The 15828-nt window shown below is 43.2% G+C and overlaps 1 protein-coding gene across 1 annotated transcript in view; it reads right to left on the reverse strand.

Moving 5' to 3' along the window:
• Window positions 1-15828, reverse strand: part of GCH1 (GTP cyclohydrolase 1) — an 80375-nt gene that overhangs the window by 31030 nt on the left and 33517 nt on the right. Inside the window, exon 2 of the mRNA XM_033953027.1 lies at window positions 4619-4728. Within this exon, the coding sequence (XP_033808918.1) occupies window positions 4619-4728 (110 nt within the window). The remainder of the gene's footprint in view (window positions 1-4618; window positions 4729-15828) is intronic.

Here is a 15828-nt window from a genome sequence, read left to right on the forward strand (position 1 = left end):
AGGATGTGCCAGTGCCAGTGCCCGAAGATCCTCCCTCGTTGGGTTGGGCTGGGCTGGGCTGGGCTGGGTGGTGCGGTGCGAGAGAAATCATCCTTCTTCCTGCACCGGGCTGGACTAGGCTTTGAGCATTTGCGCATGCTCAGAGCCTTCTGGTCTCGCTCTCTCCGAGATAATCTCGGAGAGAGCGAGACCAGAAGGCTTTGAGCATGCGCAAATGTTCAAAGCCTAGTCCAGCACGGTGCAGGAAGAAGGAGGATCTCTCTCGCACCGCACAACCCAGCCCAGCCCAACCCAACGAGGGAGGATCTTCAGGCACTGGCACATCCTGTGCATTGGTGCTGGTGCTGGTGCCGGTGCCCAATCGGGTAAGAGATGTTTTGCGGTGCTGGGGGGGGATGTAGGATCGCGGGGGGGAGGGGGGGTGACGCGAGCGGGGGGGAGGGAGGATGCCGGTTCGCAGGGGGGATGCCGGATCAGATTGAAAAAAAAAGTTGTATAACGCACGCGTTATATGCGTGAAAATACGGTAGTAGACTTTATACACTTCTGTCCTAACTACCACCTGCCAAATATCCTTTAAGTGACTGATGATGTCAGACATGCCTTGATGCCTCAGTTCTCACTCCTTGGATCTGAAAGACACATGCAGCCACCTCCCCAACTGTGTTGAAATGCAGCCTTAAGCACAAAGGGGCCTTTTGGCATTAGTACTTCCTTAAGCAAGTCTTTCCCCGCTCGCTAAGGCTACTTTTTGCTGTGACCAGAAAATAGTTGATTTTCTGGTTTGGGCATTAATGGCCATGCACTAACGTTGCTTTTACTGTGTGGATCATAAGAACATACGAATAGCTTTACTGGGTAAGACCAATGGTCCATCAAGCCCAGTAGCCCGTTCTCACGGTGGCCAATCCAGGTCCCTAGTACCTGGCCAAAACCCAAGGAGTAACAACATTCCATGCTACTGATCCAGGGCAAGCAGTGGCTTCCCCCATGTCTCTCTCAGTAACAGACTATGGATATTTCCTCCAGGAAATTGTCCAATCCTTATTACTCATTTTGTTGGTGGTAAGAGTTCATGCACTAATCAGTTAGCACATGGCAATGTGGCTGTGCTAACTGATTAGCATGGACATGCCCCTCAGGCAAAATATAAAAATTATCATCACATGGGTAGTGCATGGAATTTTACTAAAGGGTGCCTCAGCGTGCCCCACTTTAAGCCCTTTTAAACTGTGGTAAGCACACATTAGGAAATTAGTAAAAGGACCTAAGGAGTTGTATTATGGAGCAACTAACACAAATTTGTTCAATTTGGAACTGAAGATACTAAAATATGAACATGTCATAATTTTTTTTTTTTTGCACAAAATCAGAGACACAAGATGAAAAGCGCAACTCTCCCTCTGGGTCTCTCTTCTCAGGGCAATACTATAATGTGATTAAGCAGAACTGCTGTCCAGGGAGTTTTTGGCTTAAATATCACAATGCTGCCCCCAGGGGCTTTCCCTGCTTCATACAAGGTTTTCAAATGCAACATGTCAAAGCTATTAGATTACACAAATTAAGGGCGAATTGGGGGGGGGGGTGCTAGGGAACTAAATTGGAATCTAATTTTTCCAAAGGCAAATTGCAGAAAAAAAAAATGTATAGGTTACTTTTTGAGGGGTTTCGACACTTTCAGTCTCAGATGGCAGTGAAAGGAACTGGAAGAAACTGGGGGGAAAAAGCACTTCATCCATATCTTATTCATTCTGTGCTTGTAAATATGCTCGCACACAGTTGTAATCTTAAAACACCAGAAAAATAATTCATGTCTTATTTGAAAGACTTCAAAACTTCATTAAAGGGACCCTTATCCTAAAGCTTAGCATGAGCTAATGGAATTAGCATGCGCTAAATGCTGCACATCCTAATTTATGGGTCTCATGGCAATTAGGGCTAGATTTACTAAGGGCACAGATCTGATCTGATCCGTGTCCGGGGGGGGGCTGATTCACGAGTCGCCCTCATGCAAATGAGGGCGATCAGAATCACGCCACTAACCGACCACCCAGATCGCTCAGTAGCGATCCCGATGCATGCACAGACCATCTGTAGATGCTTAAGAACAGTGGCTTTTTTTTTTATTTTACTTTTGTTTTTACTTGAATCTAGCCCTGTTTAAAAACTTTTTCTTCGCGAGCCCGTGGTTTTAACCTGCTATAAACCCGCGGGTTAAAACCACGGGCTTGTAGTACGGGGAAGGGCAGGAGAGTTGGGGCGGTGAGAGGAGGCGATTCGGGGTAGCAGGAGCGATTCGGGGTGAGAGCAGGGCGGTGAGTCGGGGCAGCAAGAGGAGGGTCTGATCGGTGCCAGATACAGGACGGGAGTTGCATCACTGAGGTTTCCAGCAGCTGTTCTGTGCCCAGCAAGACAGCAACATACCTTGATGGATCCCAGCTATGAGGAAGCCTGGACTTCTGGGGGAAATTTTACAAGCTACTGGAATTGTCAAGTGTATCAGATGCCTACCTCCCTGTCCCACCCCAGTTTCCAGTGCAATTTCACCTTGGGTCGCGGCAGAGAGCAGGAGAGCCCGGAGTCGGGGAGGCAGAGAGCCAGTAGAGAGAGTCGGGGAGGCAGAGAGCAGGTTACGGCAGAGAGAAAAAGTTTATTTCAGGGCTGCAGGGCCGGCAGGACAGTCGTAAGTTGATCGGAGGAAGCTGATCAGCAGGAAGTCTTTTGTTGATCGGAAAGCCCAGTCGGTGTCCCAGATTTGTTTTGTGAATCGCTGCCTGCCTGCTTTGCATGCCGTTTCCCCTCATTTGCATTCGCGGATCGGATCAGAGATTATCTGGACAGAGGTTCGTGAATTGGGCCGGAGAAAAATCGGGTCACAAACTGATCGGTTTGCTTAGTGAATCTAGCCCTTAGCCCTCTGTTTCTGTAATCTATGGTTGGAAGAAATTTGCCAAAAGTAAATTAGATTTTTTGAACATTACTGAAAACTTTTAAGTACATAATTTAATACAACAAACATAAGTCTACTTAGCAACCTTCATTGTTGAACTGCCAATTAAACCATGTCATTACTGTGCACTACTCACAGGCTTTGAGTCAACATCTGACTGGAAAATTGATAGTTCTGTTTAGTTTGCTGTTCTGAGGTATAAAACAATTCAATGAAAAGTCAATAGTTGTTTCTACCCCTGCATATAGATCTAGAGTTCTCGATTCTTCCCTATGGTTTTCAAACCAGTCTGGTTCTCAGAACGCACACAAATATTCATGAAATGTTTGCATACAATTACTCTATTCACTGGGTTAATTTAGGTATTATGACCCTGAGAGGGTGGGAGAGAGGGTGGCACAGTTAAGCTAAAGCCTCACCACTGAGGTTGTGGATTCAAACCCACACTGCTCCTTGTGACCCTGGGCAAGTCACTTAATTCTCCCCATTGCCCCAGGTACATTAGAAAGATTGCGAGCCTGCTGGGACAGACAGGAAAAATGCTTGAATACCTGAATATATTAATGTAAACTGTTCTGAGCTCCCCTGGGAGAAAGGTATAGAAAATTCAATAAATAGTGTGAAAAGTTTCAGCCTCTGATAACCAGAGCTGGTATTGTGACATCATAATGCCTCATTCCACCGGTGCCTAAGAACCAGCCTCATCAGTGATGTCACAATGGCTTGATTGTCCTATACTTAACTCACTTTTACTATATTTTGATTTCTAGAGTAGTGCAATGGTTAAAGCTGCAGCTTCAGCACCCCAAGGTTGTGGGTTCAAACCCACGCCGCTCCTTGTGACCCTGGGCCAATCACCCAATTCCCCCTGGTACATTAGATAGATTGAGAACCTGCTGGGACAGACAGGGAAAAATGACTGAGTACCTGAACAAATTCTTATAAGCTGTTCTGAGCTCACCTGGGAGAACGGTATAGAAAATTGATTAAATAAATAAAATAGAACCTCTCTAGGGGCCTTCCAGAACCAGAGTTGTAAGTTAGAGAATGACACGGTGACAAAATTCATCACCATTCCCGTCCCCACGGATAACCGCGGGAAACCATCTTCATGTCATTCTTTAAGGAGAGAGGGAAGAATCAGAGTATGAATGGCCACAACCACTGACCCACAAGCTTTGCTTTGAAGAATGCTGGTGTAGAAGGATTGAAGTTGAGATAGACACTACAGAATGACAGTCTCTGGCATCCAGAGCAGATATTATGATGTCATAATGCCTCATTCCACCAGTGCCTAAGAGCCAATCACATCAGTGATGTCACAATGGCGTCATTATCCTTGGCTCACATAAGCACAGCCACTGACCCACAAGCTTTGCTTTGAAGAATGCTGGTGTAGAAGGACTGAGATTGAAATAGACACTAGAAAATGACATGGGATTATTTCCCGCGGTTATCTGCGGGGACGGGAACGGTGATCAATTTTGTCACCATGTCATTCTCTATTGTAAGTCACTGATTTTGGATTTAATTTTTAATGCATTTGCAGATTTAGCTACCTAGGAATATGCATTAGGTGAAACTGAGAACAATGGCATCACGACAAAAGCAATAGTCAGATATGTTCATTTCCAGCAACCTCTTCATTATCACTCATATGATAGTTACCTTTCCAATAAATGGAACGAGATGGTGCTCACACATTGAAAACATGTCTATGTCTTTCACTATCACCATCTCATCATGGTCTTCATCAAATATAGCATCATTGAGAACATCTGAAATCAAAATATTTGTATTAGTATTAATACCACATTTTTAAAATGTATTAACAAAAACTATAAAATTAACATTTCAGAATGCATTAAACAAGATGGAACTGAATTGTGTCCTAAACTATACATTCAAGCATTTTCTAGAGATTATGTTCACTACACACTGTAAGTGTCATATATGTTCTTCCTAATTATTCATACACACCCCCACTATTTCTTTCAAATCTATATTAAAATTTTTATTGTTAACCGGTCAGATATTTGTTTTATGATCGGGATATTAAAAACGAATAAACTTGGAAACTTGGAAACACACTAATCAGGGTAATCTTATAAAGCAGATGATAATTTATTACACACCGATTACACTGGACAACAAATTCTTCCAAAGGTTTTGCCTTCTTAAATCAAACTGGTGATTACGATGGACCCCTTCAAAATAAACGCAAATATAATTTCCCACTAACTGTATCACGTAGGAATTTTGAGAAACACAAGGGTATCTTTAATTGGTTCATAGTCTAAAGCGCGCAAGGACAAAGGCGCGCTGACAACCGAGCGCGGACAACTGAGCACAGGACTTCATCGCGCCGAAGAAAAAATGTATTTTAAAGGGCTCCGACGGGGGGTGTTGGTGGGGAACCCCCCCCACTTTACTTAATAGAGTTGCGTTGGCGTTGTGGGGGGCTTGGGGGGTTGTAACCCCCCCTCATTATACTGGAAACTTAACTTTTTCCCTGTTTTTTAGGGAAAAAGTTAAGTTTTCAGTATAATGTGGGGGGGGTAACACCTCCCACACCCCTCTAACATGGCAGCGCGATCCCTATTAAGTAGAGTGGGGGGTTCCCCCACACACACCCCCATCAGAGCCCTTTAAAATACAGGTTTTCTTCGGTGCGTTTAAGCCCTGCGCTCAGTTATCCGCGCGCCTTTGTCCTCACGCGTTTTTGACCCGTCACCTATAACATATTATAATGCACAAAGTTTCTCATACGCTGCGATAGTTCACCGTGGCTAAAAGTGTTTTCCTGCTGATTTGCATTTGTACTCGGTGTCTAGTGCATCTCGTTGCAGTGTCCAACAATAGTCAGCCAGCATTGATGGATTCCAGTTGCCCTGATATCTTTTTTTCCATAGTGGCAATGCCCCGGTGAAACCTTTTGCCACATTTGTCGCTGGCTGCACCAAGATTTGTGGCGGAAGAAGTCCCAAGTGTGAATGTAGAAAGCGCCTCTTCAGTGACATGTTGCACTTCGTGATTTTGTAGGCTCTAAGAAGTTTGTCAACCAGTTGAATATAGTTTGGATCTCTGCAACTGCCAAGAAAATGCTCAACGGCATCCTTGAATGCTTTCTAGGTGATTTTTTTTCTGGCCCAACTAACAGATCTTCAAATCTCTCAAAGATGTGCAATCTGTAGACCAACAAAACTGCCTTCCTTATCTTGGCATCAGTTTTTAATTATTAAGGGAGTCTTTTACTAAGGTGCGCTAGCCAATTTAACGCATGCTAAATGCTAACACGTCCATAGAATATAATGGGCGCATTAGCATTTAGCGCAAGCTAAATCGGCTAGCGCGCCTTAGTAAAAGACCCCCTAATTGCATTAGCCTGAAAGTAGAACAAGAAATTTAAAAAATGTACTTTTTTGTTAAAACTGTGCGCGATACGTCATTTTAAGTGATTTTCATGATCAGCAGCCAAAAATCTGTAAGATACAACCAAAAGCGTTGAAGCAAAAGCTTTGTTGTCCAGTGTTATGTGAGCATATGATTAGAATAATTACTTATGTGTATGTGGTGTATGTATGCATGCTTAAATACTAAAAACCTACCTAACCCTCCTTTTTACAAAACCATGAAGGCAGTTATTAGCACAGGCCGGCACACTGTATGCTCTGTGCTGCTCCCGACACACTCATAGATTTCCTATGAGCGTCGGGGGCAGTGCATTCAGGGCGCCGGCCTGTGCTAAAAACCGCTTCTGCGGTTTTCTAAAAAGGGGAGGTAAGTGCTATGCCCATATCTTAAACAGAGGCAAAAACAGGGGGAAAAAAACAAAACCACAAACTCAAATGTACCAAAGGCCGAGTGGAATTGTCCAGATCAGAATGATGTGCACTAATGAAAGTGTCCTCCAATGCATCTGATAATATAGGAATCTTTATTCATCCAATGACATATATGTCATCAATACATAGGTTAATGATTAAATAGTGAACAACGCAGCTATGTTGATAATTAAATTTAATCAACAAATATAATGTAGTGAAATAAGTCACCAAATGTAATGTAATAAAATATGTAATCAACTATTATAACCATAAAAACACACAATAAAAATCAATATTAAAATAAAGAAAACACAAATGGAAACCCATAGAGTTTAATTTATAAATAACAAACATCAAAAACACATTAAAAAGGGAATGTAAGCCAACATAAAAACTATAACTAAAAACTGCATGAGGCATTAAAGCCTCATTTGCCATAGAAAAGACTGAAAAACCTCATCAATTAGCACCAAAAGACTATTATGGACTAGCATAGAGAATATTGATATAGATTTAATCAAAACAATCAGAAAAGCCTGAGAAAATAATAATAATAATGCAAAACATACCTTGAGCGCCACCAATGTGAATATCTAGAATATGTTCCCACTCTAATAGGTCTTACCAGACTTCGAACAAAAAAGAAAGTCAACTAACTATAAAGAGAAGAAAATGAAAAAAGCTTAAACACCAAGAAGAAACTAAAAACACAGCATTATGTAAATGAATAAATAAATAATTGGGGCTACTGCAGAACCAAACTGCAAAAAAAGTTCCACCAATAACCAACATATTTAAACATTTACAAGCAAACTTGGCTATCTAATAGCTCAAAATGAAAAGTATCAAAACTAACTATTGACACTAGTGTCGAATTCATAATGGATATGGAGAATTTATATATAAAAGCATTAGTGAAATACCACCAGCCAACAAGCCGCCATGCATTTATGCGGTCTCCATAACTTAAAGTTCTGAAGAGCGCCTGAACTCTGACTAAAAAAAAAACCAAAAACGGACTGCTTAAAATTTAAGAGAGGAGGAACAAAGACGCAAAACACTAAATGATGGCCAAACTGCCAAATAAAAGTAGAAATCATTTAAAAAGGTTACATAGAAACATAGAAATAGACGGCAGATAAGGGCCACAGCCCATCTAGACTGCCCACCCCAATGACCCTCTCCTACCTTTCTCTGTGAATAGATCCCACGTGTCTATCCCATTTGGCCTTAAAATCAGGCACGCTGCTGGCCTCAATAACCTGAAGTGGAAGACTATTCCAGCGATCAACCACCCTTTCAGTGAAAAAGAATTTCCTGGTGTCCCCGTGCAGTTTCCCACCCCTGATTTTCCACGGATGCCCCCTTGTTGCCGCGGAACCCTTGAAAAAGAAGATATCTTCTTCCACCTCGATGCGGCCCGTGAGATACTTGAATGTCTCAATCATGTCATCCCTCTCTCTGCGTTCCTCAAGTGAGTACAGCTGCAACTTATCTAGCCGTTCCTCGTACGGGAGATCCTTGAATCCCGAGACCATCCGGGTGGCCATTCTCTGGACCGACTCCAGTCTCAGCCCATCCTTACGGTAATGCGGCCTCCAGAATTGCACACAGTATTCCAGGTGGGGCCTCACCATGGATCTATACAATGGCATAATGACTTCAGGCTTACGGCTGACGAAACTCCTGCGTATGCAATCTATGATTTGCCTTGCCTTGGATGAAGCTTGCTCCACTTGATTGGTAGTCTTCATGTTCTCACTGACGATCACCCCTAAGTCTCGTTCTGCTTCAGTTCTTGTTAGGATCTCGCCATTAAGGGTGTAAGTCTTGCATGGATTTTGGCTGCCCAGGTGCCTGACTTTGCATTTTTTGGCATAGAAGCTGAGTTGCCAGGACCTAGACCAGCGCTCCAGTAGGAGTAGGTCGTGCATCATGTTGTCGGACATTGAATTTATGTCTGTTGTCGGCGAATACTGTTATTTTACCTCGCAGCCCTTCTGCCAAGTCTTCAAGATGTTGAATAGGATCGGGCCCAGGACCGAGCCCTGCGGCACTCCACTGATTACCTCCGTCATTTCGGAGGGGATGCCATTCACCACTACCCTCTGAAGCCTACCTCCAAGCCAGTTCCAAACCCATTTCGTCAATGTGTCGCCCAATCCTATAGAACTCATCTTGCTCAGCAACCTGCGGTGTGGTACGCTATCGAATGCTTTACTGAAGTCCAGGTATACGATGTCCAGGGACTCCCCAACATCCAGCTTCCTCGTCACCCAGTCAAAGAAGCTGATCAAATTGGATTGGCAGGATCTCCCCTTAGTAAATCCATGTTGACGGGGATCCCGTAGATTCTCCTCGTTCAGGATCGTATCCAATTGGCATTTGATTTAGAGTTTCCATTAGTTTGCACACTATTGATGTGAGACTCACCGGTCTGTAGTTTGCTCTCTCCATCTTGGAGCCTTTCTTGTGGAATGGAATGACGTTAGCCGTCTTCCAGTCCAACGGGACGTTACCCGTACTAAGGGAGATATTGAAGAGCGCGGATAGCGGGTCCGCCAAGACATCACTTACAACTTCTCAAAAAACGAATATAACATCAGGTAACAAGCGTCTTGCTGCTAAAAACGAAGAAGAAAGCCCTCTAAAGGATCCAAATATAAAGCATACAAAAGCACATGATGTGTCACATTACATGACCAGCTGATGTATATACAGGTCAATCAGAATATTCCAAGAAAAAACTAGCAAGTTTGGTTGTCGCAAGATCCAACAAAAACTTGATGTAAAGAAGCATCCTATATAATGAAACGCTAGCCGCGCATGTGCACTCCTATCAGCGTGCTTCCGTGATCAGTAGGTCTGTGGCCGCAGGAGTGCGTATGCGCGAATCCCCAGCACCTACCTACAGTTGCCGAAAGGACTGGACCCCAGCGCTGGACATCCTGCTCTCCTGTCGGCTCCTCTCACAAGCCGCACCAGCGTCGTAGAAGGCTTTGCTTGGGGGGAAGACAGAAGGGGGGCCACGGAGAGACAGTCAGGGAGGAACTGGAGGCGGAGATGGAAAGGAGACTGCTTTGGGGGAGGGGTGTGTTGGGAGGCAGACAGCTTTGCTTAGGGGGAGGGGAGACAGAAGGGGGCCACAGGGAGACAGTCAGGGAGGAACTGGAGGGGGAGAGAGAAAGGGGGCTGCTTTCTAGCACCCGTTAATGTAACAGGCTTTAACACTAGTAGCATAATAAAAACTAATACCAACCCCATAGTACAATGTATAAAGTGCCAAACAAAATGATAACAACCATAGAACTAAACCATATACTGCTGCAAAAAGAAAATATAAAAACATTTAAAATATCAAACATATAATAATGATGCATAAATAATTTAGATTAAACATGTCATATTGTTACAATGAAAAGTATGGAAAAGATCCAGAAACGATGCACAGTGCATTGCATAACCTCTTCCAAAAAAAAAAAAAAAAAAAATGAATATTAGACCATAATTACATAACTTCTTCTAAAAAAATACAAATATGTGAATATATTTCTGATAAATCATGGCATGACAAACGCCCAATGTTAATACATAAAAACAATCACGTAAATGGTTTCATATCTTAAACAGCACATATTTCACAGGTAGGCTTACACGTAGACTGAGTCTGGGCAGGACTCACACCTACACTCATAACTTATAGAATACCAGGTAACATGCATATCTCCAGTGTAGCCTGGTGTTAATTCATGCACCAGGAGACGTGATGGTTAGTGCATGAATTTCCCCAGCTGTTATTAGCAGTTCCTGCAATAGGGCTGCCTGTAAATTAAAAGTGAGTTTATATGAAGAGTGTCAGCTTTACAGTATACAGCCTGCCTCTGTGATTGCCATTAAAGGTGGATGAAATATGAACCCTAAGGCAGTTAGTAATCTAGCTCTTGAGTTTCCAACACCTGGAACCTCAGAGTTCATAACAGCTCTCTGAATGGGGGTTGCATACTACTTTGTGTGCCACTTCAGATTATGTAAGATCCTGTCTTAGGTGGGAGATGTCTTTTTGGCATTATCTACCATTAGATTCCCATTCACAGAGGAATCTCGCCAATTGGAACTTATCTTGGAAAGCAAATGAAAGATGTAAATAGTTTGTTATTTTGCATAGTGTTCTAACTTATGTTCAAGAAGTGCCTCTCTCTTGTTCCCGAGAGAAGGAAATAAACTTGAAGTTGTTCAAGCCGCCTGTGTGGTCTGGATTATTGAGCGGCGTGTGCTTGCTCCAGCCTGCCAGCAGAAGTTCTGGCCCAACAATGCCCAACATACTTTGTGGCAACCCTAACCCAGCAGCCGGGTGGAAAAGGGGTCTGTTACACTATGATTTAAGAATGAGCAGCACTTATGCCACCCAATCAATATACTCAAAACAAAATCAGATAACATTTTGCAAAACAAATTTACAAAATAAGTACGTTTTTACACTTTGCCTGATGTCCCCATAAGATGTTGTAGCTGTTGGTCCTAACCCTCCAACATCACTGCCAGCAGCAGCAAATATGTAAAGCGCAAGAGAAGATATACATTAAGACAGAATAGGAGGGTTGGAGAGGATCAAACTGAAGCTGCATTTGGCTGGCAGCTGAATATTCACTCTTACTGCACAGGAGCCAACTTTTAAAAAATAATTGAGTGTTAAACTACAGACCGGTGAGTCTCACATCAATAGTATGCAAACTCATGGAAACACTAATCAAACGTAAATTAGACGCAATCTTGGATGAGGAGAATCTACGGGATCCCAGTCAACACGGATTCACCAAGGGTAGGTCCTGCCAATTCAATCTCATCAGCTTCTTTGACTGGGTAACAAAACAGATAGACTTGGGAGAATCCGTGGACGTCATATACCTAGACTTCAGCAAAGCTTTCGATAGTATCCCGCATCGCAGGCTGTTGAGCAAGATGAAATCAATGGGGCTGGGAGAAACACTAACTACATGGGTCAATGACTGGCTGAGTGGCAGACTTCAGAGGGTGGTAGTTAACGGTACCCTCTCTAAAACATTGGAGGTGACCAGTGGAATACCGCAGGGCTCAGTCTTGGGCCCTCTCCTTTTCAACATATTCATAGGGAACCTAACTCAGGGGCTTCAAGGTAAGATAACGTTATTTGCTGACGACACCAAACTATGCAATATAGTGAGAGACGGCAATTCACCCGATAGTATGATACAGGACCTACATTTGTTGGAGCTTTGGTCCTCGACCTGGCAGCTGGGCTTCAACGCTAAGAAATGCAAGATCATGCACCTTGGCAGCAGAAATCCGTGCAGAACTTACACCTTGAATGGTGAGACCTTAGCTAGAACTTCAACAGTACGAGACTTGGGAGTGATCATCAGCGCAGACATGAAAACTGCTGATCATGTGGAGAAGGCTTCATCTAAGGCAAGACAGTTGTTAGGTTGCATCCGCAGGAGTTTCGTCAGCCGGAAGCCTGAAGTCATAATGCCTTTATACAGAATCATGGTGAGACCTCATTTGGAATACTGTGTGCAATTCTGGAGGCCACACTACCGAAAAGATGTACTGAGAGTAGAGTCGGTGCAACGGATGGCCACCAGGATGGTCTCGGGGATCAAGGCTCTATCGTACGAGGAAAGGCTGAAAAATTTGCGGCTGTACTCACTCGAGGAACGTAGGGAGAGAGGAGACATGATCGAGATGTTTAAGTATATTACCGGCCGTATCGAGATGGAAGAAGAGATTCTCTTTCTCAAAGGACCCTCAGCCACAAGAAGGCATCTGCTCAAACTCAGGGGCGGGAAATTTCATGGCGACACCAGGAAACATTTCTTCACCGAGAGAGTGGTTGATCCTTGGAACGAGCTCCCGGTGCAGGTGATCGAGGCAAACAGCGTGCAAGAATTTAAGAGCAAATGGGATGCCCATGTGGGATCCCTTAGAGCAGTGGTTCTTAACCTGGGTTCGGTGAGTCAGTCTCGCGGGTTCGGCAGAGGTCAAAACACACCTCCGACTCATATAGCACTTCGGTCACGTTCAATCATCTATCAGTTATTCAGTGATTTTGATCAAGACTGATCGTGTACTCGGTTTCTTGATCTATCAATCTGTAACTAACGCCTTATATACATCAATTAATTCCTGATCAAAATTTGTGATTTAACTGATAGATGATTGAACGTGACCGAAGCGCTTATGATTCGTGATGATACGCCCCGCTTGTCCATAATTGGCTGCAGGTGATCACGCAACATCGCTTGGCCTATCTGTGCTGCAGGGGATTTGATGCGCACAGTAGTCGAATTGTAACTGTTGTGATGGTACGTCGTGTGATACCTATCTTAATATTTTAATCCCTTACTAACTATGTCAAGCAAAATACAAAAGTGGTCGGACGAATATGTACAATATGGATTCACATGTATAACAGAACGCGATGGGAGTCAGCGTCCTAATTGCATGATTTGCAATGCCAAGTTGAGTAATTCTAGTCTAGCTCTGGCAAAACTAAGGGAACACTTCCTTAAGCTGCATGGAGATGGAAAATACAAGAACACAACGCTCGCTGAATTCAAGGTAAAGAGAGCAAGATTCGATGAAAAGGCTACTCTGCCTGTTCTCGGCTTTGTACCCATCAACAAACCGATCCTCACAGCATCGTACGAAGTTGCTTACCTGATCACAAAGCAGGGCAAACCACACACCATTGGTAAAACACTCATAAAACCAGCTGTGTTGAAGATGGCGAATATCATGCTGGGAAAAGCGGCTGAAGTTCAGTTATCTGAAATTCCTCTTTCAAATGACATCATCAGCAACAGAATAGAGGACATGAGCAAAGACATCTTGGCTCAAGTAGTTGCAGATCTGATTTCAAGCCCGGCAAAATTCAGCCTTCAACTCGACGAGACCACAGACGTTTCCAATCTAAGCCAGCTTGCAGTATTCGTGCGCTATGTGAAAGATGACGTGATAAAGGAAGATTTTTTTATTTTGTAAGCCTCTTACAATAACAACTAAGGCAACTGATGTGAAGAAACTTGTGGATGACTTCTTCAAAGACAACAATCTTTCATGGGATATGGTTTCTGCAGTTTGTTCGGACGGAGCTCCAGCCATGCTCGGAAGAAAGTCCGGTTTTGGTGCACTAGTGAATGCCGATGCACCACACATCATTGTTACGCATTGCATTCTGCACAGGCATGCGTTGGCAACAAAAACCTTGTCTCCAAAACTGGCAGAAGTTTTAAAAATTGTTGCGGAATGCGTGAACTATGTGCGAAATAATGCTCTGAAGCACCGCATCTTCAAGGAGCTGTGTAAAGAAATGGGATCTGAATTTGAGGTACTTCTGTACCATTCTAACGTTCGGTGGTTATCCCGGGGACAGGTGCTGAATCGTGTTTTTGCCATGCGTGTGGAATTAGCTCTGTTTTTGCAAGAGCAGCAACATTGTCATGCAGATTGCTTCAAAAATTCTGAGTTCATTCTCATTTTAGCGTACATGGCTGATATCTTTGCAGCTCTCAATCATCTCAATAAGCAGATGAAGGGTGGTGGAGTCAACATCATCGAAGCGGAAGAAAACCTGAAAGCTTTTCAAAAAAAGCTACCATTATGGAAACGACGAACAAAAAACGATAACTTCGCAAACTTTCCCCTGCTAGACAACTGTGTAAGTAAGATCGAAGATGTATCTGGAATCGGAGACATTTCTGTACCCGCGGAACTGAAGCAAACTATTGCCACGCACTTAGATGAGCTTGCAAAGTCTCTCGACGGATACTTCCCTACAAGAGAGAGTCATATCCAGCATGGGTGAGACAGCCGTTCACGTTTAGTGTTGAGACAACAGATGTCAATGATGAATACCTCGATGAAATCATTGAAATTCAGCAGAGCCAGGTTCAACAGCAACTCTTCAGAACAACAACGCTCTCAACGTTTTGGTGTCAACAATTGGTAACGTACCCTGTTATTGCTAAGAAAGCTCTGGAAATTTTCATACCGTTTGTTACAACATATCTTTGCGAGCAATCCTTTTCGAGGATGCTGGACATAAAAACGAAGGAAAGGAACAGACTTTGTTGCGAAAATGACATGAGAGTGGCACTTGCCAAGGTAAAGCCGCGCATTTCTGAACTGGTCTCTGAGAGGAAACAGCAGAAGTCACACTGATTTGCAGTAAATTTCATTATTATGTTATTATTATTCAAAATATAGGAGAACTTTTTTGTTTTCAAAATTGATATTATTTTTTCCCTCACTGTATACCTATGTTTTGAATTTGTAAAAATCATATTTTATTTTTCCAATAAAGAAGGGTTCGGTGAACACGCATATGAAACTGGTGGGGTTCAGTACCTCCAACAAGGTTAAGAACCACTGCCTTAGAGGGTTAAGCCAAGGGAACCTGTCACCAGGAGTGGGATCCCTAGGATAGTAGACTTGGGGGTGGGTCAGTAGAGTGGGCAGACCTGATGGGCTATGGCCCTTATCTGCCGTCATCTTCTATGTTTCTATGAAAATAACAGCTCCCTAGACAAAGTCAAAAGAGTTTGTTCAATATTGGGGATCTCAAGCACCCACAACATCCACAGAGCTGGCTATTGTCCTGAAAATGCCATGTTAGCTGCTTAAAAACACAACTTAGTAAAAGGGCCGCTATATTAGGGCTTTCTTCAAGGGCACACATTTTCTTTCATTTTAATTTTCTAATCTTAGTTTTAAAAATTATACAGCTTTGTGTAGGGAAGCAGGGGAATATATACTGAAACTTTTACACCAGTTCAGCTATCACACATCAAGTAATTTTGTGCTTTAAGGGGATATTTTCCAAGGAACGCCTGCAAATAGCAGGGATTTACTTGCAGAAATTACCTTTATGAAAACTGACCATCTGCATGGAGACATGCGTGTAGTCCTACAGCAAGCATGTAGTCCTGTGAGTGGCTTTGAAGAGTGGCAAATAATTATCGGCATGCATCTAAGTTTAAACAGAAGAAATAGGCACCCTCATTGCAGATACTA

This window comes from Geotrypetes seraphini, chromosome 7 (genome assembly GCF_902459505.1).
Source record: "Geotrypetes seraphini chromosome 7, aGeoSer1.1, whole genome shotgun sequence".
In the NCBI taxonomy this organism is placed as follows: domain Eukaryota; kingdom Metazoa; phylum Chordata; class Amphibia; order Gymnophiona; family Dermophiidae; genus Geotrypetes; species Geotrypetes seraphini.